This window comes from Aquila chrysaetos, chromosome 4 (assembly GCF_900496995.4).
Source record: "Aquila chrysaetos chrysaetos chromosome 4, bAquChr1.4, whole genome shotgun sequence".
Taxonomy (NCBI): Eukaryota; Metazoa; Chordata; class Aves; order Accipitriformes; family Accipitridae; genus Aquila; species Aquila chrysaetos.
This window is the reverse complement of record NC_044007.1, coordinates 58,882,867-58,909,925: the sequence shown is the minus strand read 5'-3', so window position 1 is coordinate 58,909,925 and position 27,059 is coordinate 58,882,867. Positions and strand designations below refer to the sequence as shown.

The following is a 27,059-nucleotide window of genomic DNA, read 5'->3' as shown; positions in this document are numbered from 1 at the left end:
CCCCACCACCAATGGTGGCAATACCTTCTCTTCTTCCTCTTCCTCAGGCCCATCAGCATGGCCAACAGAGCCGCAGCTAAACCGGAGCCGTGCATACACTGCCAGGTCCCTGGTGTTTAATTTGCCAGTCAACCATAGGTCTGAAATACACTCAATGCTTGAAACACGTCCTTTTTTTTTTTTTTCCTTCTCTTTCTTGATTTATGAATATTCTCTGTATTTAGTACTTATGAAAGTAACAGACAAGATGAATGATTAGATATCCAGCAGGGCTAAATCAGTGAAGCTCCTCTGGATGCGGCTCATAATGCATATAATTTCACTGCAAGGTTCTTCCCATCCAGCCCTATCAAAGAGCCCTAAACAAGTCCAGTTATAGATCTTTTTAATCACTGCCTAATTTAGGAGAGAAAGGAATGATGCCATGTAAGAAAGAATGAGGTCTGTTTTCACCACTAACCTGAGCTGAGACACTACATACAATTAGGACCCTAATCCTGTACCACTTAATTTCCCAATTGCTTTTACTGGTTTTTAAAACAATGGATTATTGTTTCTTGTTTTCTTCATGAAAATACAGCAAGTACAATCAGGTACTCTAAATCCCCTGCATCTGAATAGACGAGAATCTGCGGTGCTCCACCTGCAGCAACCTCCTTGCTCCTAACACGCACATGGAGAGTGGCTGATTGCAAACCCAGCACCATGAACCTCATGGCTGACTGTTAGGTTTTACCTACACGATTCCTGCAGAAATAGCAGGAACCCAAAGTCCCAGGGAGTTATAATAAGCTGACTTCAAGACAACCAACAGGAAGGGTGGCTGGGAACACGTGTACACGCAGTGAGTTTCGGACGGTGATAACTATGCAATGCAGGGCGATGTCTTTGGGAAATCCAGCAACTTTTTCTTCCCACAACCTGCCACACCTCCTGCTTTCTTCCCAGTGACTGACTTGTCAGGCAGCCTCACTCTTGCGCCTACCACAAGTTATCCATCTTCCAGTCTCTCTACCAAATCTCACCCAATCTGTCTGCTCACAGACTAGTAGTATCCCTGTTTCTCCATGTCCTTTGGCGACACACCTAAAAGGCCCAGCTGCTTTTTCTAAGAATTGTCACTGTTTTAATATGTAACAGATGAAAAGCTCTGTCAGAACACAGTTACTCCTATAAGCAGTGGAAATACTGTGTAAAACTGCAGTGCAAGGTGAGGGCTTCACATCTATGAAATACAACAGATTTTATCCATGCCTGCTTTCAATATGCTATGGCTGCCAAGGGCCGGCAGGCTCAGCAAACAGCCTGGAAGGAATCTAACGGAGGCTACAAAGTCAAGATGTTGTTTGATTCCTGTTTTAAAAAAATATTGGCAAGATTCATAGGCCAGTGGCAGGATTCAGAGACCAGGGCTGATGCCTTCAGGAGGCCAAGTGATTCAACCACATGGAAAAGAAATACCTCTGCAACTGAAAGGATTAGATTCTTGCTCCTATTTATATCCAAGTACCTTTGAAAGACCATCTTCTATCCCAGCCCTCTACCAAAGAAGGAGAAAAAAACCCAACACTATGCCACAGTCTTCAAACACTTGTGTATTTATAGCTGTTCTCATTTCAGTTAAATTTCACAGTGTTTATGGTCAGCAAGCTCTCACTCACAATACTGTACTTCACCACAGAGTGATGCATGATTGGTCTGGAAATATTATGCCATGTGGAATATAAGGGTTTTTTTAAAGATCCACAGTTTAGGAATGCAAGTTATGTGGGGTCATCACCTATACCTGTCCACTTGTAACACTTAAACCCCTGGTTTCTAACACACAGTGCCTGTGCCTTCCCCTTGTTCCCCCCAGAGTAATGTTTTATCACTAGGAATCATGCACAGATGCAGCTTCATGCACAACATGAGGCAGAAAACCCAAAGTATTTTTCTGATCTTTTATTTTTTACAGAGGATAAGCTGATCACTAAGAAAATCCCACTAACTACATTTCTTTTTCAGATTCATGTGATGAACACAGATTTTTAAACCTCAAAAAGCTGTCTGACATCTGCAGATTTCTAGTGGTTGGTGGCCCCACTCTGTAATCAGATTTTCTCTGGAAAATCACCTCTGGAGTTGTTTTTTTACCCCAGTGGTCGACAACTATAATTAATTAGAACAGAGGTGTCTGTCTGTCTGTCTGAATAATGGAAAGAGACACAGCTGGTAAAACTGACAAAGCATAAATGTAATGTCTTGACCACTTGTCGCTATTACAAAATCCTACAGGATTTTTCCCTTGTCTATTAGTCTTGCATGGGGATAATTACATTCTGTCTACTTAAAACCTTAGTTTAAAGAGCTACTATGGTCACATATAGAAAGATATTTGTGTGTCTAGCTACTACTTAAGCGATGTAACTGCTGTTGAAATCAGGAACAAACATACCTTTTGAACTTGGTTTATATATGACATAATTAAAGACAAGAATTTCTATAAAGAGCCTATGCAGTCTGCAGTTTAGTAAGGTAAATTTTCTATTTAGCTAAAAAAATATACATTTCCTACAATAACCCATTATCCACTTAGGTAAAATATGCTATAAAGTCTATTATTGCTCTTTTTAAGTCAGAGACCATCACTGTCATGAAAAACACACTCTGCAAGCAAGGTTTCAACAGTGAAGTAATACTTCAGCTTCCTCACTAGAGAGGCCAAAAATTAGAAATATTAAAAAAAAAACCCAAAACCTAACTGATGCAGTTCAAACAAGTAGTTAAGTTGTTAGCCCTGCAGAATGGAGGAAGGGATCCTAATTATTATTATTATTATTATTATTACTATCATCATCATAATCTAATCCAGCTCAGTATATTGCAAAGTACTGCAAAATTTTGTATCTGTGGGTGCAATTCAAAGATCTGTGAAATCCATTTTTATTGTGCATAAACATTTTTGTACACAGTTATTAGCTTGACAAATGATGTCTTTATAGAATCCATAATAGAACATGTGGCCAAATATGTAACTGAAGTGTTCCAGGCAATATGGAGAAACAGTTGTGCTCATGTAGAAATTAGGCTTTCCAACAGAGATCTCTAAAGCCCCATTTGTACTTGAAAGACATATCTCTTGTTTCGCTTTATTTTTTGCTAGCCAACAAATACCTCATCTGTATTCTGCAAAACACACCTTTCAACTGTGGGAGGAAAAACAATGTTTTAGCATTCTGTGGGGAGGGAAGATAAGGAGGGGGAGAAGGGGAGGGGGCAAAGAGGGATTATTTCCCCAGTTACCTAGAAGATCAGAAGTGCTCTTCTAATTCAAAAGCTTTTTCATATGGATAAAGAAGGAAGTTGTTTCAGGGAAGTGTGAGAGAGATTTTACAAATGCAGAAACTGGATCAGAGAAAAGTCATCTCTGCATTTATGTTCTGGCGGCAAATTTGGAGTTGCTCTTTCTGATCCACAAAAGTGCCTTTTACCTGGAATACAGCACAGTATAGAGTAGTAGATAACTTACAACCCCAGTGTGGCAACACTAACCGTGCAGTCTGTTACTGCCTGTTCCTATAACGATGGGCAGGGCTGGAATATATCATGGATCTGGACTTCACAAAAGAAAAAGGACTGTTCTGGAATATATGTACACGTGTGTGCATGCATGTATTTTTAGGACATATAGCAATTGGAAATACTAATACTTTGTATCGAAATTCTTAGAGAGAATACAGTAAAACATGAGCTTTAGATAAACTGCAATAGTTTTCCTCAGGAGCCATTCATCATATGGGCAATATTACCATGTACTTCCCCCAGCTATGGCAGTTCAGAAATTGGCTGCTCTTTGCTGACTCTTCACTGAGAGAGGTACAGTGAGAATCATCAAGGGGGTAGTTTAAAGTTGAGATGGCACACACTGGGTTCATTAGCATGACAGGATGCAAAACGGATGAGTCAGGTTTCCACTCCAGTGTTAACCCAATGCTGTCCCTTCAAGGGTACAAAAAGCTGATGGCCCTACACTTAACAGTAATCGACGCCAAGAAATTAATCTTCTGTAACAAGGAAGTTCTAGAGACCTCACTTTCAAAACAATTTTAATTGAAGCATGTTACTTACAGTACTGTGTAGAGATTAAGAGAAGTGTGAAAACCAGATGCAGGACTGCACTCAAGCAATCACACAAACACCGATGTTATTCAACATTCCAGCTGCTAATTAGCAGATGGATGGTATCTGAGTAATAGCTGGCTGGGGCATATATGACCACACATCTGTTTCTCACCTCCCTGCATCACTCTGCATGTTCACAGCCTACGCACAACTCTCTCTGAAAGTCCTAATTAATGCATAGCTTGTGTGGCAATAAGCAAAGAAACTGTTATCACCTCCTGCAGGAAGAGATCATCTACAAATGTCGTCCACTACTGCTGAACATTTACATATGGAGTTTAGTACATTATGTTTAAGGAGTAGACATTTCTGAAGGCCTGGTTTATTAACTACGAGCCTAATAGACAGAAGGGCTGTAGGAAGCTTCCAAGAATCAAATACCAATCTGTATCACAACACATTTCATTCTAAACTTCACTTGCTTAAACCGGCTTCCTCTGCAATTCCTAGGACACATTTCCCGTTGGCGTGCTCTCCTGTGCTGGGGTTGTGCTCAGCACCCCTCCCAGGGCTGTGTGCAATAGGTAATCCAGCACAGGCTGGCAGGGATACCACAGTTTTCACTTGTTGAGCAACTCGATGTGCCAGCCTCACTAGTTAACCACCTTCTATGAAAAACAGATACACAAGACAGTCCAGATTTCTGCCTTATGACGGAAGGCTGTTACAGGCAGTATCAGTAATTACTTAAGTCAGGGAAACTGCACGTAAGAACTTTGATCATAGCTGCACACAAACACTATTCCAAGCCACTTACTATGGACTTAAGTGTCACACATGGGAACCTATGCGCTGTCCTCCTGGGTGAGGGTGTTCAGTTCTCCAAAAGACTGAGGAAACATCCTCTCAAGCTCTCAACCCGATCTTATAGTTAGAAGTAAGTTTAACGCCTGAAACCTCAGCCTTATACATTTCCTAACTACTCTCTGGATAGATTACACACAAGTGGACTCAGCGTTCAGAGGCTTCCTTTCTTTAAATATTGCTAAGTTCTTGCCTCAGTGACATCACACAGTAATGAGGTATACAGTCTAAAGACAGGACGTATGAAAAAATTTATCAGCTTTGAATTGCACTGAGGAATCTTCTAATCTTACAAGACTGCCTAACCCACCTTCTGTTCAACACCCACAGTTCTGTGTACCTTTTTATTTCCCCACTCTTACCTAGACTCAAAAGTAAACAATTCCAAACTTTTTGGTCTCTATTTATATCAAAGTCTGTTCACAACTTTCTGCTGTTTTCCTGTTTTCTACATCCGCAGCGTGTTTCTGTGCTGCAGCAACACTTGAACGCAGCATTCTAGACAAAGGTGAAATGTTGATTTATGTAACAGCATCGTAACATTTCACATCTTATTTTTATTGATTCAAAATATTTTATCTGACTGCAACTATATTCTCTAAAGAATTCAGCCCTTCATAGTGATGCTTTGGTCCTTTTCCTTAAATTACACAATTAATTAGGATCCAATTAACTGTATTAATAGCACATACTTTGCTCTCCACTATGAATTACTTTGCATGAATCAACATTGAATTTCATCCATCATTCTGTTGACTGCTGACCTCATTTGATTAAATCCTTCTAATATTCCTCTTCAGACTTCACTAATACACAACCAAATATCATTACACTGTATTACATTCACCATTTTTTAAGATATTCTGCTCCAATTGTGGAATTATAGTTGACTGATGAAACTCACTCCTATTCTTCTGTCTCTAGTCACATTTTAATGCAAATTGACTTTTTATGTACCTACTTAGAAACTATTTAGTATGTCCATGTTCTTGCTCTTAGATGTTGACATACAAGTGAAAAATTAAAGATAAATTTATTAATATTGCACAGTATGTGCTAATGTTAATATACAACATAAAGCACATACTTTCTAAACTTTTTTTTTTAATTCTGTCAGCTTATTTTTCCAGTATAATACCCATTTTTCTGAGGTTATTACAGCTTAACATCTCTTTGCGTGTTTTTCAACGACGTAAAAATTTCATCTTCTTTTATTACTTCTGCAAAGTAGATGAACATCATTGTTTCCATTTTATAAATAAAGAAATTAAGGAGGAAAACCAATAATGATTTCATCAGGATTGCACAGGAAGTCTGTGGCAGAGATGCCAAGCAAACTTGGAATTGTTGGTGAGGCCTATTCACTGATGACCAAGTCTTCCATTCCTCATACCATTTCAGTCCTTCCTTTAGTTTTCTAACATCAAGGGAATTTATTTTCCCCATACACTATCTAATAGGCTTGTCAAAAGGGGATGTGGTTTGAAACCTGTGTTACATAGCACAGCAACAAATGTATTTGCTGGAGGAGCACCGCCAGCCCCAAATACTCATGGCCAGTTGACAGATCATCTACATTGTAATAGCCTATCAAAAGTGACAGGTATTCACAGTGAGAGCTGCAGCTTATTACAAACAAAAGCAACATGCACCTTTCATCCTGGTAATTAAATCAAACAAGCCAGTACCTTTATCAGGGAGGAAAAAAAAAAGACCAGGTTTGCAACATAATGATTCTCGACAATGTCTAGCAAATCTTTGACTGGTATGAACGGTAATTTCTTCAGGAATATCTGAATCTGCTGGAAAGAAGACAAGATCGTTTCCTATTGAAACAGCTCAAAGGTTCTGCAAGACAGCAGTATCATTCTTGGTATCAGTTGCAAAGCACTGAATATGAAGGAAGAGACTGAATATGTGAAATACCATGAAATGGGTGGCCAAGCTGAGGTACTGGAGTGGAATACTGGAATGGACCACTGACTCTCCTCTGGAAAACACATGGAGATGACCCTTACATCAGCCCGTGGCTCTACAGTTTCTCAAAGCAGATAGTTTATTCTGGCCAGAGGAGCTAGGTTTTGAAACCAACAACAATAGAACTATCTGAAATTTAGTAGGAGATGTACAGCATGAGCTGTCCAAGAACTAAGATACTGATCCCCACCAGCACATACAGGGGTGCACCCCATCTTACATAACCCCCTGTCTGATTGAAGACAATCCTAGCCCAACCAGCCTTAGTCATACCGATTTGTGTATACACACTTACATTTGTTATCTTAGACCACAAAAAAGAACATTCTAAATCTTGGTAAAATATCAAAGAAAGAAAGATTGTTTTGGAGGACTGTGCTGCCAAGAACACAATAATATCACCATCAGCCCCCACACATTTGTTATTGCATTCAGCACAAGTGCCGGATGAACATCTGCACTGTAAAAATTCAGCCCATTAGCTCCTTCAGCTTGTTAGCATATTTTAATACTGTGATCACAGCTTTCTATTTCTATCAAGGTGCTACTAGGTGCCAGACTCAGTATTCACATAGTGCGTCATTATTATCTCTACACCCCCCAGGTCCTTAATCTGTCTTCTATGAAGCTATTACAGAGCAAGACTGAAACAGAAGGAAAGAAGAAGGAGAAATCTGAGAAGGAAAGAGGAAGCTACCAGTGTAGCAATACCACTGGGAAGAGAAGTACAGCTGTGATCTTATCATGTATGGTTGGACTAACGCTGTGTTACATACATCTCTCTCTACCTTCTTAGACTGTTATTGTTAAGTTAGAGAAAAGTCATCTATCACATACAAAATGCAATTAATTTAACAACTCGCTCTTCTGATCTGCCTTCCTTTAGCTCCTAACAGTGGCTTAGTATAAACAGTTGATCAACTGTCTCATTTATGGTCTAAACAGAATGTGAAAAAATATTTTAGCCTTGATTTTAACCCTAAACCTATAATTAGAAGAGTAGGTATTTTTAAACAGAGATCCCAATTTATGTTTTCATAGGAGCTGAGGCACAGATCTTTCTATGTTGCTGGTATTTTTCTTAATGCTAACCAGTCTGTATTCACTCCTTACGTTTGCATACAACATGCATGTAAATAAAACAAAAATGAGAGCAAGCCCACTGTAATATACACACATGTACTCCCACAGTATCTGATGCCTGTGTACTACAGTCACAGGTGACAAATGTGTTTTCTACATGCAGTAGGCTTTGTGTGTGCATTTGTTTTTTTAAACATCCAAGCCAAATTTAAGCCTACTTTCGTCACAAGATGAACTTGGTTCACTATTAAATATAAAGCTGTCACACAGTCCACAAATCCTGACCAAAAAAACCCCCAACACCACTCAGAAAAAACAATAAGCTTAGAGAAATTAAAAATATCTGTTCCTCACAAAATAAGTGAAAAGACCCAGTCAAATAGTCTTTCAGGTTCACATGAATTCAGCACTTTCAAGCTTGCGTCCTACGTTCAAAATGCCTTAACATGAAAAGTATGAGCTGAATATAAAAGAAACCAATGTGCCCACACATCTACCGGTTAGCGATGGGTTGATGGGTCTTCACTTGTTCTTACACTTATGAAATGAGACATTTTCTCTTTACCTCAGTTCCTGCCCTTTCTAAATGCCAAATTCTCTCAGGAGGACAGAAATCCCATGCTCCTCTTGCAGAGCAGCACAGCATTCCATCAAGGAACCAGATTTACAGGGAAAAGCACAACTGTTTATCTGATTTGCTTATAGTCTTTCACTTAGCATCTGCAACCGGCCAGTGCCAGATTCAGTATAGGGCTAGCTGGGCCTTTGATCTGACCCAGGACAGCTGTTCCTATGATCTCATGTAACTAGCTAACATTATTCCAGTAAAGCCCCATGTCTTAAGCCAAACTGGACTCTGTTATTGAAATGCTGTATTACATTGTACTAGCATGGGTTCACTCCAAATGAACCCAAGCCCATGAAGGGTCATGAGAGAACCCTTCCGATGCTATGTTCTTCTGTTTCATTTCTCTGTAAGAAAAAGTGACAAATGATGAGATTTCCAGAATGGGGGAGAAGGGCAAAAGCAACAATTAGCTCTTAATTCCCAAACTCTCCTGTATTCGGGGAAAGGTCTTTTAAGCATATGATTTAGTGAGGCAAGGACTAAGGCATTTAATAACAGTACTGTTTCATGGAAACCTTAAACCGGTCAAGGATAAACCACCACTGAATGGAGCCACTTGTACTGCCCTCTGCTTTGTGCCAGCACAAGAGTTTGCACAGTTTAGCTGAGAACAGACCCAAAGACATGACAAAGGCCAAAACAAAGTAGAAGTTTCTCAGAGTTCATCAGAACCAGACCAGGTCTCCAACCCAATTCCTGTGCAGCTGCACAAGCACTTGCACAGGGACAAGTGAGGGAGCAACTACAAGGGGCAACACTGGCTTATGCTGTTTTCAAGCACTTGCAAAACTGTGGAGAAAATAGGGTTTCTCAGACTTCCCAGTCTGAGAAAAACAACTGCATGCTAATGGCCAAAGCAACATGCTTTGGTTAAACACTACACAATATGGAAAAACATCATTTCACATGCAATGCAGACCATAGAGACCACTGAAAAGCAAGGATTTCTTTGTGCACCAACACGATGCTGTATGTTATGCTACACAGAAACTTCAGACAGGAATTTTTCAGTGTGCCTTTATTTATACCAGAACATACAAACAAGCTTCCAATGCATCTTCATCTCAGTTGTTACTTTAAAATAGAAGAAGATGAGCCTGCTTAAGAAAAATTAAGGTGGCTCATTTCATCAGGGAGATGAAGAGTTTCTTGAGATAAAGGGTCAGATATGCATCTGCAGAATGAAAAGCAATCAAGCATCACAGTCTGCAGCACTCCTAGGGAAGGAAGGTCATCTAGTTTGACACTATGTCCCTTTTTTGTAAGGGTTTTTGAAAAATTATTTTGTATTTTTAAAAAAGCTGCCTCAAAGCATGTTCTCTGCAACACTTTAAACCATATGAAAATATAGGTAATCTTCATGCTACCTAAGCACCTGAACAGTTTCCAATGCTGTACAGACAAAATAGTTTGTGACTGCTCCTCTAGGCTGATATTAGCCAAGTGCAAACACAGCACAAATGCAGTGCTCCTAATGACCATTTACCAGCGATAACCAATCTCAATGAATGACAGGGAGAGTGGTGGCTTTAAAATCAACACAGAAGGATTTCAGAACTGCATCTAAAACTTACAGAGATTTAGCCAGGCAGCTCCTAGTGCACTGTACAGTGTGACTCCTGCAAATGAAAATGGAGAGAGGAAGGACAGCAATGAGCAATACTTACTAATGTGGACTGAAAATAAAAATCAACAAAAGTTGCTCAGTTCCACTCCATTTCTGATGTCATGTTCGAGCACTTACTAGTCATACATGAAATAATGTCTGAAAATAATTGTCCCACAGTTTATTCTCTTCCTCTCTCCAGGGGGAGAATTGTGCCTATGGTAGGATACTCTGCTGTGGTTTTTGTACTTTAGTTTTAGGCCTGCATTTATGAAATATTTTTGCTACCATGCACTTCTGGTGAAGAAAATAGTTTGAAAAAGAGTGCTTTTAGAGTCTGTGGGAGGCCATTTCCCTGCCTCATACTGGTCTGCCTCTTGCAGAGCCAAGCATACCTGTAAGATAGAAAGTCGCATCATGCCTGGCACTACTACTACTGAGAGTTCCACCCTGAAGTTTAGGCACTCAGATACATAAAAATCAGCCTTTGAATGAAGATTTTAATACACTGTACATTTTGAGCACTTCAAATTCTCTTCTGCATCTGTAAGAAATCAGTAGCAGAAAGAGGAAACAAGAGAAAGCAAAAGCATTACCAGGCGTAATTGTACTAAACTGTAATGTTTAGTACTAGATGAAGTTTCTGAAAAGCTAATAGGAATTGAAGGAGGGGTGAATGAAATGTGTATGAAGAACAAACACAAACAGTTCTAACAAATGTTGTTTCCAGATCTTGATTAAAGGTGATACAACTGACTGACATACTTACGAATGAATAATATAGCATTTCAGAGCTATTGAAATTCCCACGTTTTCATCTGCAGGGCACTGTGAGCTTTTATTTCTTTTCTCATTAACTGTAAAAATATGATTAACATTCAGCTGGAAACTTTGTGAAATAGAAATTCCTTACCAGGAGCCGAGTTCAGCCCTGTTCGTAAGCAGATGCAAATACCTGACATTGTACCAGCATATTTCACAGTTGTTATTGGCCACATATGTGTGTGTCTGGCTTGTCCGAGTTGCTAATACTGTAAGGCTCCAGATGAAGAAGGGGCAAACTCTAGCATTAGTGAATTCCACTGCAGTTTTATTACAGAATTCACGGGACCAGCATTCTACTTCCTTTATTAAGCACCAGGAAATACAGTATTTTTAAAAATACATACGAAATATTAAAGGAAAACACAAGATTCACCTTAATGTTTTGCCTTTTTTTTTTTTTCAAATTTTCAAGCTCATATTAATTATTAATATTCCATGATGTGCTTCAAAAATATGCAAAGATTAAATGATTTCAAAATAAATGCAGAATCTGCTCATAGCACTTTAAGAAACAAGACTGCACTATAGGCTGAAAACTGACTGGATTTTCTAAATAAAAGTATCTATCTAGTATTTAGTTATATATACACAGAACTAAAATCCAGAACGCTATGGCTTGTTCTGTAATACAAAACCCAGAGAACCTCTTGCTTTTTAAATAAGTTAGCGTATGTATCAAATTAAGTTTTTGTTATTACTCCACCAGTCAAAAAATATCTATTGCTCCATCTACATCAGAAATTTTTATTTCCTTATCATTAATTGTGCTTAGTGACAGAGAAAGGACAAGTAACAGCATGAGAGATCACTAAATAGCACAAGATCTGCCCTAGGCTACAGGTCTCACCTGGTTAACACAGCTTCTCCTTTCCAAACTGTAGGCAGCCTCATGTAACCTCATCTTAACAGCCGGGGACACAGGGAGCCCCAAGGTAGGGAGAAGAGATGAATCCTTCTGAGCAAGTGGGCCAAATCGAGAAAAAGTAAGCAAGTAAATAAGCATTTTTGAAGCATATACTGTGACTAAACCAATCAATAAATACAGGTGACCGCGCAGTTTTATGCATGTGCTTTATGGCCAGATGATGGCTCTCCCAATCCACCCCCTCCCAAGATCTATACTCCCAGCTAAATCACCCCACAGTCCCTGGACAGATGCGGCTGAAATCAATAGCATTGTCACACCATCCCTCTCCTTCTCCCCCCCCAAGCCCCGTAATAGCCAAGTTTCAGCTGAGATCAGTATTGACCGGCCCCCAGCACCAGCGGGGCCTCTCCTCCCGCCCAGCGGGGCAGGATCAGGCCGGATCGCTATCTGATTAGAGAGGAGCACGTCCTGACTTTCCCCAGTCACTTAAGCCGGCGTCTCATTGCTTGTCCTTAGAGACCACAGCTCCACTCAGGCAGAGAGCGTCTAGACAGTATTCATGATCCATCTGTCTGGCACAGCCAGGCTGATGACAAACTCTATTAGACCCGAAACAATTTTTTTTTTTTTTTCTGCTCTTCCCTCCTCCCATCTCCCTTTTCCTCCGAGAAGCAGTAATCTGACACTGAAAATTACTATCATTGTTGCAATGCTCAAAATAGCAGTGCCAGACTTTCATTAACATCAACGCTAGACTGCTAAATATTTAAAGAAATGGATAAATTTCACCTGAAGTGGGACAGCCCGGCACACATGAAAGCAGAAGCACAATCAAAATGTAAATCTAAGCGGTTGTTTTTATCTGTGCAAATTCAGTGTCACAGTCAGAGGGGGATGCCGAAGGTCTCTTTAAACAAAATATTTTCCTTTGATTGAGCTTTTTGTTTTTAAAACAGAATCATTCTCCAACCCCCTGCAGATCCCTACAAGGCTCAGAGCTGACAGAAGTAGGTGGGGGTGGTGAAAGGGAGAGCTATATATTTGATTTGTTTGGGGTTTTTTTACCTTGCAGAGGAAAATGAACTCCTACAGCAAACTCTTCTGTGCCAAAACAGCCATGACACATCACCTCCATCAATGCTGACAACTTGAAATTTGATGTAGACATAATTTTCACATGACAAGAAGGATTTGTTCTCCCTCATTTTAGTCATCTTTGAATTCTCACGCATGTCAATATTTGTGTTTCATATGCCCACGAACACATACATATCACAGCACAGATAACTACCTGTACTGTTTTCCACCAAACAAGTAAAGAACTAAAATCTCCACCATTGCAACCCTTCTCAATTAGACATGACTTGGATACTGCAGTCTGCAAACAGACAACAGACTACACTTCCCATTTCAAAATCTAATTTACTTTTAGCAGGACAAGGGAGGCTGATCATTTGTTGTGAAACAAAGGGAAATGCTTGAACAAATGAACTGTGTCCTGCTAGAAGCAGGCACATTGTTTCAATTCCTCGGAGTCCAAATTTGCAGGTCACATGGAGTGGCAAGCTGCCGCCAAGGCCAAGTCTGCGATGTTGAAAATCTTACTCTTCATCTCATTTTTCCTATCATGGCTTTGTGCCGTTAAATACACCCTCGACCTCCAAGTAATGTTAAAAGAACAGTTGTCTCCATTATCTCAATCAATAAGTCTTTATAGTTGATGAAAATAAAAACAGCAAGTAGACCTACCAAAAGTTGACATGGGCTACTTTGCAGAAGGCTACCTGTAGGGAACTGCACAGGAACACTGGAGCATCCTCACTGAGCAGGGGGAGGTAAGCTCCCACATGCATCACCAAACGCATGTTAAAAATTCCAATGTAAACCAAGCAAGCTGCTACCTTAACATGTTTGGCTTAAATGCCTTAGCATATATGTTGACCAACTTGCTGGATTGCAGCTTGTGCTGCCTAAAATCAGACTCTAACACACCTTGGAGCTGATGCAGATTTTCCCCGGCTGCCCTCTGATTTCTCTGTGCTATACAGACTAAATTGCCCATGCAGCTGCATTAAGGAAACCATACCTATAAGTCAGCAGAGGAAAATTAATAAAACCAAAGGGCTGCAGAAATACACGTTTTGTTTAACTTTGCACACGTGAGACATCTTATTGAGTTCAGTAGCAACATTCAAAAGACTGAATTAACAGCCTTCACACTGGAGCCAGGTAAGAATAGCAAGGAGAGAGGAACACCAGGTCTAGGAGATTTAAACTCTTCTAACACAAACGAGAGAGCGTCTGCTATAATCACGAGATCCAGGGAGCACGTCACCCACAAAAAATATCTTTCTATACCACTGCTCATGCAACTTAACCAAACTAAACAATAAGCTCCAATGAGACATTCTGGATTTGGCTGCTGGCGAGCGCACAAATGAGAAATGCTTCAGCAGCCGGGAAATATGGGCTACTGCTAACATGGCACATACTGCTTAAATAAACTAAAGCAGAATTTCCATATGAAAATTTATTTATTTAGACATCATTTGCGGGCAGTCTATGTCTTACTGTGAAATGAGATGAACATTGTTTCTACCATGGGAGGATAGAAGGTTTGAATACTGTTTGAGAAAGGGATTCTTTGAAGAAACAGCAGAGGGGAAGGCATACCACAGTAGTGCCAACATGCTCTACATAAAGACAAGAGCAGTCCCAGGGAGGAACAGGCCACCCGGCTCGGATGTAGACCGGTGCACACTTACACATGGCTCCTTTCAACTGTTTTCTTCCCCATTCAAGAGCAGTGCACAAGCAAGAAGATGCAAGAGCAGAGCTGATATGTAACACTGACCAGAAAGAAATTCCTGCTTTAAAATTCCTGATGTGATTTTTTTTTTTTTAAACACTCATTTTCTTCTTATTGAGCTGTATTACTGACTTGTCACTAATTAGAGGCCAATGAATGTATGTACTTCTGTGTTGGAAGCTAGCCTCGTCAGCTGGGACATTTCAAGTGCATATACTCTGGTGTACTCTGTTAGGGACCCCCATTAAAATCATTGAGGAAAAGCATGCACAAGTTTCTTAATTCAACATGTCATCCCTCTAAGGCCTGGGGACCTCACTTCAACAAGTATTCTAGAAACATTTTTTCAAGGCTCTAACAAGCCAACACAACCAACTGCCATGTCCATAATAATGCTCTTTGCTGTTACTAGTTGGCACTGATTTCTACCATGTAGCAGTCTGTTTAATAGCCAAAACATGATAAATAGCACTAATCCTCATTTGTTTTAAATGCTGTTTATGGTTGCATTATTTTTCCATCTGGCTTCTAACTTTTTTGTCTTTGTTTCACCATTAGGACCCTGTATCACTGGGTTTTGGTTTTTTATTTAAAACAGAAGTCCCTTTATTTACCAGCCCTTGTCGCACAGTTCCTATTGCGATGAAAAAGTACAGTCACTATCAATATCCCCAAATGCAACAAGTAATGAACCGCTCACTCTGCCACAAGGTAAGCAAAAAGTTAAACACCTCTGAATGCTCCTAGCAATAAATCAAATGTTTCCTCTGCAAATTCCTCATTTGCAGTGTTGTTACAAAACCAGCAAATACAGTGCTTGAAGGACTTAATGAGACCTAATTATTCTTCTTCACTCAGCACTGGGGAGGTCTGAAGTAGCAGGATTATTGGACACCATATTTTAGAAGGAATCAGAGAAAATTAACAAATATAATAGATTTAAGGTAACATAATTCATGTGAACAAACTGGGGTTTATTATTTTTTTTAAACCCTCCCAGAGGGTAACTGACAGATGGGTGGTAACAGTCCTTATGTCTGTAAAAGGCTGATATGAGGAGTCACTCCCCCATCCCCATAGGTGGGACGTGACAGAAGGACGCAAACTATTTTTCTCCAAGTCCACTGAAAAGTAAGAGAAATGCTGCCACCCTGACCTGCATGACTTTCCAGAGACAGGATCATGAAACATGCCAGCCAAAGTTCCTTTGCCAGCAGTAGGAAACCTGCCACTGAAGGTTTTTTAGAGATACATTTTGTCGGGTTTGGTCCAGATAAACTTTACACTTCTGGAGGTGAAGGGGATGACCAGCCAGCTGACAGGCACCGTTCCCTTTCAGGCATGCCTGTCTTCCTGTTCGTGACCTACCGTAACGCCTGAGGGGACAGATGTGACTTAGGGGAAGCCCAGGAAGTCTGCAGATCCTGGATCAAGCAAGTAACAATATTTCTACAGTCCAAAGGCCTTTTGAGGAGAAGGCCAGCACACAGTGCCAACGCACTGCTGTGATTACTGCATGATTGCCACCACCAGCACAGAGGGGTACTGAAAAATCACCAGTGCCCCAGCTATCAGACCTCAAGCTGAAGGAGGCTTTGAGAGTTCCACCTAGGAGCTCCTCCTAGGAACTTGCAGGGTGCCACTGTCACACTGCAGTCACACAGGGCCACCACCTGCAATGCCCTAACTGCTGCTTGTCACCAAAGTCCTTCCCTCCATTTGCTACCACAGTGGTTTTAATGGCTACTTTTAGACAAACGGTTGTGCTGGCTTGGTTTAAGAGAATAGCTGTACCGTATCCCAGTCAAAAAAATTCCTCCATTTGAACTTTAAAGATATGCTTACAAGTTTTGCATGCACAAATAATAAGGCATAACTTTTTTACAACTCAAAAGCCAAGGTCAACCTAAGTTCATGGGCATGTGACATTTTGATCTGGACCCACTACCAAAGCCTGTGGCTAGTCCTGGGGCTTTGGAAAGAGTTCAACTCCAAAAAACAAATCAAAACAACAAAAAAAAAATGAAGTAACATAAAAGCGTATGTAGGCCATTATTATTTCAAAACTTCTGAAATCACTGCGGAGGTACCAAAGTACTGCAAAGTACAAGATTTAGAAACATTTACAGTACAACATTTAGAAACATGTTCATTTGGAGGTTAGGTGGCAGAGGAGGAAAGGCGTATATCCAACGCCTGACTTCATCTTCTATTATGAATCCACTCCAGTGATTCTATCCTGCTTAATGGCATATGCATTCGTTTACAAAAATTACAGATACATGGTTCTTGCAATTCCTATTATTAAACGTAAAACCACAGATATTCCTAAGCCATAGTCACAACCAGAGATGAAACAACATGCCGAGGGATGCCAGTATTGGCATCCATTTGGGAAGCGGTAAGTAATGTTACAGCACTTCTATTGTACTTGTAGATCAGAAGCATTATTGGAAAATTTCTTCCCCATCCAGAAAGCTGAATTGTGGTTTAAAAATAAATTATTGCAGAACATACAAAAACAAAAATCAAAGTTTGATTTCAGTGTACATCACCGAGGGCAAAGCTCTAAGAGAGCAATTCTGGTGATAAGCCCTGGCACTCTCTGCAAGATATTTATGCACCAAGGAATAGCAACAAAAGCTATTTTAAATATATACCTATAAAAGCTCAGTGACCTACCAAATGATGCTGATCTCAGCACTAATAAAATATATTTGATTAATAAGAATGAATGATGACTTTCTTAATAGTATTAATAGCATATAAAGACTGTCACACAAACAAAGCATAAAATATTTTCTAGAACCTTGGAAAACAAATTATTTAATCATTTATATATTACACTTTCTTTCTCAGAAGCTACATATGATCCATGTGATTATAACCTCAATGTCTGCAGCACAAACTCCCTTTGCATAACTACAACTGTCCAGGTTTGGAAACCTAGAGAAGGCGTGTTACAGGTCACTGCTGGTTCAGAGAAAACCAGTATTTACTTCCTCTGTCTCATCCCCCCCAGATATCATACTGCAGACCAAGCTTCCAAACAGCCTGATTTCTGAGGTAAACAGACATATTCGAAATACATACATACACGGATGCACACAAAGAGCCAGTACTTACAGCTAAAGATGCCTGGAGGTGGATGCTCTGTTACAAGCAGACAGTTCTCTTCATCACTGTTATCCCCACAGTCATTCTGTTGGTTACAAATCAATGAACCAAGATACAAGCATTTACCACTGGCACAGGTGAATTTGCACTCTGAAAGGCAAAAAAGAAACCAGAACAAAAATTTGTGAGGAAATTGATGCTTACCTTCTTCACTGCTAGAATGACTGATATTAAAGGTAGTATTTTTCAAGTAAATGCTATCACGGTGGACAGGTCTTTGGCACTTCAACACCAAAATAAATAATAAAGTATTTGTAGCATTACACATATAAATATATATGTGACATTCTGGATCACCAGAATCAATCAACTAGTAAACCAAATTTGCCATTTGGGGAAATTCAACTACTTCTTCTTAAAAAACAGATAGTATTTTTTTTGTAGTTCATGTTGATTACAGTTCACTTCAGACAAAGACCGTGTTTTCATACATGTTTGTGTGGCACCTTGCATATTTGGGGCAAGACAGCACTATGAATAAAAATAATAATTGTTCCACATTAAAAAAAGTCTTGCACAATGTAAAACAGCATCAGCTGTAAGGCAACAGTATAGTTTGTAACCAGGAACAATCCTGTCCAGACACAAGACAATTATTCCTTAACTACCTTCCCAAAGCCAATTTGCCAGTCTCCCAACTAATTACAATCAAGCACTCAGTGTCTGCATATTGAACTCCCACATGCCAGTTTGCTTTACAAAGTCAGTAAGCTTCTAAAACCTCTATGAAGTGTCTGAATGCTATACGCAGGTATGCTGTATTTTTTACATTTTGTTCATTACAAAAAAATGAATGGTTTCCCCTAAATATGGTTCTGTCATGAGAAAATTCCTGTGAGACCAAGTATTTAAACAAAAACTTTGTTACCTCAAGTTCCTTCTTACCTTTCTCCCTTTCTCTGCAAAAGGATGCAGGCTGGCTAACTAATCCTGTGTAAGATACCTCACTAGACTGATCTCTAGCTCTTAAAAAAAAAAAGTCAAGGAAAAACTCCTTACCTCATCTCCCACTCAAAGTTTACACCGACAGGAGAGCTATGCAGTTACCCCTTCAGACAGGGATGACATTACCTCTGTCCTTAGCCTTTTGTTTACCGGTAAAGATTCAGTAAGTGCCAACCAGTGGTAGCTTTTCATGGGCATTATAGTCCAGTGCCTTGTCATCTTGCATGTTTTTTCTTTAATTTTCAGAGCCCAGTCAGACAGGGCTTCAGTCTGACTGACTTGCCTTCTGTCTGAAGCTGTAATACCTCAGTATTTAAATAAGATGTTTTACACTAAGGATGTCTGCTATGGTTGATAATTAAAATTCCACTGCCCTTCTGCTAAACTGATCATTTAAATGTCACTTCCAGAAACAAAGCTTTACAGTAAATATTTGAGATGTAATTAAGAAATGTTCACAAAAATATACATGCAATTATAAAAAGCTTTCTCACTAGGCTTGTTCCAAAGTTAAATACACTACACATATAGAACAGAGGACATATTATAGCTAGACAAATTATAATTTAATGATTACAATTCCAGCATGTTGACAAAATCTGGCGATTGTCATTCACAAGCAGAGGCAAAGAAGACGGAATTAGAAACACTCACAAGTCGTTTATTAAAGTAGTGCCATTCCCTGAACCCTGGCCTTCCCCAAGACCGCAGTTTGGGTTGGCTGATTCTGCTTCCAAGAGATGATCTCTGGTCTTTCCCAGCAAAGAGATAACGTTTGTTCATCTTCAACACTATCAACAAGAGACTTTCCTTTAATCTTAACAGCACTTGGACTTAACTCTGAACTGAGACAACAGGACCTCTAATCCAAAAAAACCCTAAAACAGTTACTGAGGTGTCATATTTACCCACATGTATCTGATGTGTAACATAAGCACGGTAATAGCGAAGAGAGGAAAAATACATTGGGAAAGGGAACAAAGTAATTTTTCTTAGCAAATTTGTAGGTAAAAGTGATTTGCAGACTTCACTCTCAACACTTTTCATCAAGTATTAATGACATTTTAGTACACATACCAGCAAGAATCTGCTGCTGCAAAAATATACGCATAAACATGTGTAACATATAAAATGCTACTTTAAATAAAAGCCATAAAATGCTACGCAAGAAAAACAAGCATTTCCTGTGGAAAAAAAAATCTATCTTTCTATTTCACTTGGTCAAACTGCACTTAAGAATCAGTGAGTATTTGCGTAAATAAGGTCCTCAAGATTTAAGCTTTTTCAGTCCAACCCTGTAGTACTTGAACTACTCAAACTGTACAATAAAATACTGTACAAGCAGAATATTTTTCCCTGTTCCTTTCTCACCCTGCCTTTCCCTGTTAACAACAAAGAACTGAAGAGGCATTTAAGGGCTTAGGTTTTCTGTTTTGAGTATAGACTATAAAAAAATTCATATCCAAACAGAGTAAGCCTTTGAAACGCAAGGAACTTAGTCATTAGGTCATTAACAGTTACTTTTGGAAAGGAGACTTAAAAGATCGGTCTCAATATTAACAATCTGATAATTACAACACTTTAGGACTCATTTCTGCAACTTTATGAAGTAAAAAAGAGGAACAAGAAAAGAACAAAGCTGCCTTGAAAGTGTTCAAACTTTCCAGGTATCTTAAATGAGTAATATAACACAGGGTGAAATTAAGAGCGGTAAAGGACACACTGCTTCTGTTTGAAAGACAAATATCAAACACCATATTGCCTGAAGTTAGAACATTTGGCATGTTACTTTGGCCACAATATTTAATTCTTTCCAGTGTCTTTATATTGAGTCCTAATGTAAAGCTTTCCACGCTTCTCCCATGGCTGACACAAAATGCTCCAGCAAGATGTCAACTCAAAAGCAATTAAAGCTAAGAACTTTGGGTTTCTGTTTGCTACCAGATTACATGGTCTTCAGACATAAGACCAAATGAAGCATTAAATTTTTAGTAGCTCTATTAAAGTCTTAAAGTTCTGGTTTTTAACTAACATTACCATAAGAGGACTAAACAGAGGAAAGAATTTGTGCTTTAAGAGTTTTTTTTCTTCATCCTAGATAATAGACCACGTCGAAATTTGGATTCAAAAAACAGACTCAATCAACTTTTCTTGTAAAAGTTTATGGCTACTTCCTCCTTCCCTCAGACACATGAACATTGCCATTGTCGAGGTGCATAAAAAGTAAGAGTCATCAGGCCTCCTGTCCCCTGTTGATGTGCCCACATTGACTGGAAGGTTGCTCACAATACCACAGGAATTCTGTCTTGATTTTAAAATGGATCGTGTTGTCAAAATCAGCTTGCCTTGTGATCTCCCACCAACTCTATTTGCCAAGAAAGCAGTCATCCCATACTGGGCCTGGCTGGGATGGAGTTAACGTTCTTCGTAACAGCCGCTACGGTGCTGTTTTGGATTTGTGACCAGAACAGTGTTGATAGCACACCAGTGGTTTGGCTATTTCTGAGCAGTGCCTGCACAGCACTGAGGCTCCTTTTTTTTCTCACTCCACTGCTCCCAGGCAGTAGGCAGGAGGTGGGCAAGAAGCTGGGAGGGGACACGGCCAGGACAGCTGACCCCAACTGACCAAAGGGATCCTCCATGCCAAAAAACATCATGCTCAGCAATAAAAAACAGGGGGTTTGTCTTCCCGTTGCTTGCAGACTTGCCTGAGCATCGGTCTACTTGTGGGAGGTGCTGAGTGACTGCCTTTGCATGACTTGTTTTCTTCCCCTCTTTCCTTTACTTATTAAAATTCTCTTTTTGCTGTTACTCTTCCTATTCTCTCCCCTGTCTTGAGGGGCGGGAGGGGGTGGTGAGCGAGCAGCTGTGCAGGTGCTTAGCTGCTGGCCAGGATCAATCCACAACACATGCACATGCAAAAGTAACTTCTAAACCTAACAAAATTTAGTATCTAATGGAGGACACAAAAGTGCAAAACTTAGCCTGCGTAATCACGTTCTGGTGAAGACTGAAGGAAATACTCAAAGGAAAAAAGCATTTTAAGAAAGGGACAAATTAATTAGATTATTCAATGAAAATACAGATACTTCTAAACACAGAACATACTTAGCATCAGGTATTTGCGACTTGTAAATGAAAAGTCAGTACCTTAAAGTAGTTTGCATAGTAAATGCATTTAAACAGTGCGTGCTTTTACTAAAACTAGAAGAGAATCCTTCCATGTAAAGCAAGGTGGATCAAAGTCAGGTTGATGGAGATAGTGGAAAGCAAATATTAAGAGTATTGTCAAACTGAAAGGTAGTAAATAAACCTGCAGAGGTCTGTACCAAAATATTAGCGGTGACCTCAAAGCACTCTGACGGGGAAATCCAGACCAGTCCAGACTAGACCAATGTGCCTAATGACACACCAGAGAGCCCTTTTCAGTACAAAGTCCTGTATTTGGCCTGTCTAGACTAGAAGAGGGGGAAATGCTCCCGTTCTGAAAACAAGCCAGCACGATCCTTCTTTCGTGAATAATGTTTCAAAGCCAGGCAGTTTTCTTTTCATTTTCAAGTGGCAATTAGTGAAACATCAGTAGGTTGGTCAGCAAGGCTCTGACTAGAGCTAAACCTGAAGCAAGATGACAGCTACTGGAGGTTGAAAAAATCATCCCTTCTTATAATTATGTCTTACTATGTTCGTAATTATGTCTGCAGCATAATTTTAAAATTTATCTTGACAATATACTGATTCTTCAATATAAAGTTTTAATAAGCATACTTCTAGGTAGAACTAGACTACCTTGAAAAAAAGGAATACTAATAATACTATTATGAACATTTCCTATTTTTATCAACTGTATGCAAGTACAGTTAGCAAGTATATTGCTCACATGTTCAAGGGAGATGCTCGTATGTATAAACTCTACATACAAATACTCATTAATATAATATATGACTGCATTTCAAATAATTGAAGGTTATGTTTCAGCTGTAACAGCTAAAGATGAATTTGCCTCATGATACAAAAAACTCCTCTGATTAGTTTTTTTATTGTGAAATAAAAGATCTGCTGTATTGGGTAGGCTTATTTTACACTTTCTGTGCCTACCCAACAAGATAATTCTATCCTTGCAGTCAACTTAATTCTTTTAGACTTCGTTTACACTTGACTTCATCCATATGAACAGCATTCCCATTGTTTTGTCATCCCACTTACTGTAGGGCATTTTTAATTATAGCTAAGTGCTGTTTGTTTTTGTAATTTAAGTCCAACCACAGGCCAAGGAAAAAAAAAAGCAACGAAGTGTCATATTGAAAAAATATGGTGGTTTAGGTCACTGTTACGATGGATGTCACAGCTACTTATTTAGCGGATCTGAAATGATTATTTGACCCGGGGCAGAATTCTATTCCATCCATTTGAATAAAAAATAAAAAACTATATACGCAGCCAGTGATCTCAAATTTTTCTGGCTAAACTGTAGCAACACAGTTCAAACACACAAAATGAAATGTAAGTGATGTCTGGGACTTAACCAAAGTGTAAGGCACTCTCCCAAAATACAGCAAACTGGTAGCAGCCCTGGCAGCACAGCCAGCAGAGGGTGATCAAATACCCCGCTGGCATGAGGTATGTAGACAGTGAATATCTCTTTGCCTCCAGGTAGATCTGCATCTCTAGAATAAAGGCCTAATTTCTAATTTCTTACATAAAGGCTCCATTTTCAGTATGTCATCATACTTCTTCACACTCCTGTTCACATTGCAACATGTAAGAGCCTGAAAGAAAATATGTTTAAAGGGCATCATCACCTGTTATAAGGATAATGAGGCAAAAGTAGTAAATTGGGGAGGGTGGGAGGAAACACACTTTGCTAGAGATTAAAGAAATATAAACCACGAACACCAGAGTCAGTACAATAAAACCCTGTTCAACCTTGATAAACATCTATCTGTGTATTATTTTTAATATTGTAGATTGTAGCTTTATAATGGAAGTAAATCATAAATAGGAGGCAGTGTACACAAGGAACATGTTTATTTGGGAAAAAGCTTGGTTAATAAGGAAGATGGCAGGCTGCCACGCGATCTAATAAACCTCCACTGGTGCAGGAAAAGGAGGAATAAATAGCTCTTTACAAAACAAAAAAACACTTCATAAAAAGGATGCCAAGCAGAATACCAGCAAAAATGAAAGTGGATCAGCTTATGCAGAGTAAGAAGCAGAGCTGTAAGCCACAGTCAAAGGCCTGTCCTCACTGCCCGCAGCCTCGCGCAGGACAGGGGAGTCTGTTCTCAGAGCCACACAACATGGAGACTGAGAGACCTCCTCTGCCCAGGGGAGATTACAGCCTTAAAACCGGGCTGATTGAAAGAAGATTGTTACTGGTTAAAACCACTCTCATTTGCTGAGCTGCTACCCTCTTGCAGTCCCCCATGCTCGCTTGCTTATCCAGCAATTATCTTTTCATCTTCTTCTTAAGGCAAAGCCTGAAGCTATGCCCTTTAACTAGTTACTATTTATGCCAGCAGCTGAAGGAAGCAAACACAATATTCTTACACGCAGGTAGTGAAATCCACTGCTCAGTTCACCAGTTCAGGGCATTAGACATTTCACTAAGCTTACCTTAATTAATAGCCTGAATGAAATCACACTAGACGTCGTGAGGACAACTGAAAGACCTCCTTTATTTTGAGATTTGTCAGTGAGGTTGGTTTTTGTCTGTGATCTTTCTTCCCCATATATGCCTGTCTCCGATGTGAAAAGAAACAGAAAGGTCTCTTCCTGGAGTCCACTGGGGTATTATGAGAAGAGTTTTCATGAACACTGGAAACTTTTTTGTATCTACACGAAAACTCAGGACACTGGCTGTCGCTCAGCCACCACCCTGCCCGTGCAGCGAGCCTCCACAGCCTTGCAGCGGGGACCAGCAGCTCCCCTGAGCAGGTCTCTTCAAGAACGAGGAGACACCAGTTCCCACCACAGCACTCATCTCAAACAGACAAGCCTCTCCAAGGCGATCTCGAAGACCATCAGGCTCACCCAAACAGCCAGGTTTGCCACCATAGGGAAAGGCCAATAAAGGAAAGCTTCTTTTATCGCCACCTTCACAGATGATCTTTTCTATTTATCAACTATCTTTCCACAAAACAGCAAGGTAGTATCAGAGTACAGGTTTGTGTTTTCCGCCCTTTTACCCACTTGCTTTTCCTGACCTGGCAACGATCTGCCCGTTTATGCCCACAGAACACTGAGACACCACAACTTCTCAACAAAACTCGAGCATTGTGTCCCCTGCTCCGCACTCATGTAAAGCCTCCTTTGCACCCCCACCAAAGCAGCCTCACACCTTCTCCAGCCACAAAGCTTCTGCAGAAACATCCTCCCAGCACCACATGCCCTGCGCTCCCCCGCTCAGGGACTCCTGTCAGTGCCAACAACTCAACTGAGTCACCGTCTCGACTTTGACCCGTGTGGTGCTTGGGTCTGAGCCCGCAGAAAGAAGGACACCGAGCGCCACGGCAGACAGATGTGTGCAGCTGCCAAGGTGGTGGACAAGGAACACCTTCAGTCCAGCTCCTGAGAAGGAATGACCTCCAATGGATGGGTTTCCACGAGCCACGAGAAGGCCTCTCGTTTTTCCCAGTTCAATGCGGTGTCCGCTATGGCATGTCAGGCCCACCCGTGGGCCCACGTCCCGGCCCATCACCTCATCCCCAGGGAGGTGCCCGCTGCCCGGGGCTGGGGCTGCCCCGGTGCCCCCGGCCGCCCTGCTCCTGGCTGGGGCGGTGGGACGGGCCCTGGCTGCCGGGCCCTGCCCTGAGGGAGCCCAGGGGAGCTCCCACCTCCCCCTGACATTTCTATATGTACCAGCAGAGTTTTCCTCATCAAGTATGGGGAAGGCACATTGGTGACTCAGCTAATGACACTCTCATTTTCAGTTGTGAAATTACATGAGGAGATGATTAACAATACATTAAATATGTACCTTATAATTTTTGTCAAGCACAACGTCATTATCATGGGCAAGTGCAGATGAGAAGTAAGGGGTATGTGCAAATGAGATTTTGTTAATGTCTACTTCTCCTTAATCCTAATTCAAAGAATTCCTGAATTATGGTACATATTTTAAAATTATCTTAGTTGGTTTTCATCTTAAGAACTCTTTAATAATCACAAGCAGTGTCACTTACCAGGTTTGTAGAGTGCTGCATACGTAGAAGAACATAAAATAAAAAAATCATGTTACTGCAGCAGCTTCTTGGTTTTTTTCTTTGGAATATTGTTTGCATGCCAAATAGCTCAAGACTAAACCATTTTATCAGGTAACATCACAACCTTTGAATCCAGACAAATATAGACTAAACCATGTCACTTCACAGATGCATTGCTAAGTTTTGATTGCAGTCCTAAAAATGGGCCCAGATGAGGACACAACAGCTACTGCAACACCCGAGGACTAGCTGGGGACTGGGGGAAATGGGATGATTGGTGGGAAAAAGCGCTGTCTTTATTTTCTCTGTTATTAAATTAGGTCAGATTACTCAAGACTGTGACCCCTGTAAGGCAGGAACTGTTTTCAGTTAGCTCTCCCAGGAGGTACTGAAATACAGAATAAATACCATTCTCATCTGCAATCGTGTAATGTTACTGAAGCAAGGAGGGGTCTGAGAATACACCCAAGAACTTGACTCTCCATACAAGTAATGTACAATGCAGGAAAGAGTATACCATGTTTCAGATGGCTGTTCAGAAGATGTCAACCTAATGCTGATGACAGTATTTTTTTTACACATCTTCCAATGCTTACTGTGCAGAAAATGTAAGAGAAATGAGAATATATTTACTACATGACGATGCAGGACAGTTATGGAGCTTCCGCTGTAACATGAATTCCAGATTTTAATGGACAAGAGTGTTCTCCTTTCATTTCTCAATGGCATTTGAATTGTGCAATGCACGCTAATGTGAGTAATAACAAGTTTTTTATCATCTGTAACATGCTCTCCAATCCACATCTGCAGAGATTTGCATGTTCCTGTAGTAAATACCTTGTCACTGTTAGGTTTTGTACTTTAAAAGTCGTTTCCCTTTAAGTCCAATTATCCAAAAAGTGTCTAACTCAGGTCACTGTGCCTCAGTGTTCACGTAACAAAAAATATAAACAAATAATACATAGAGTACA

General features: G+C 40.2%; 1 protein-coding gene across 1 annotated transcript in view; it reads right to left on the bottom strand.

The window, feature by feature from the left end:
• The window catches only part of LDLRAD4 (low density lipoprotein receptor class A domain containing 4), a 248,936-nt gene that overhangs the window by 134,344 nt on the left and 87,533 nt on the right, over nucleotides 1-27,059 (bottom strand). Inside the window, exon 3 of the mRNA XM_030011407.2 lies at nucleotides 17,891-18,031. Within this exon, the coding sequence (XP_029867267.1) occupies nucleotides 17,891-18,031 (141 nt within the window). The remainder of the gene's footprint in view (nucleotides 1-17,890; nucleotides 18,032-27,059) is intronic.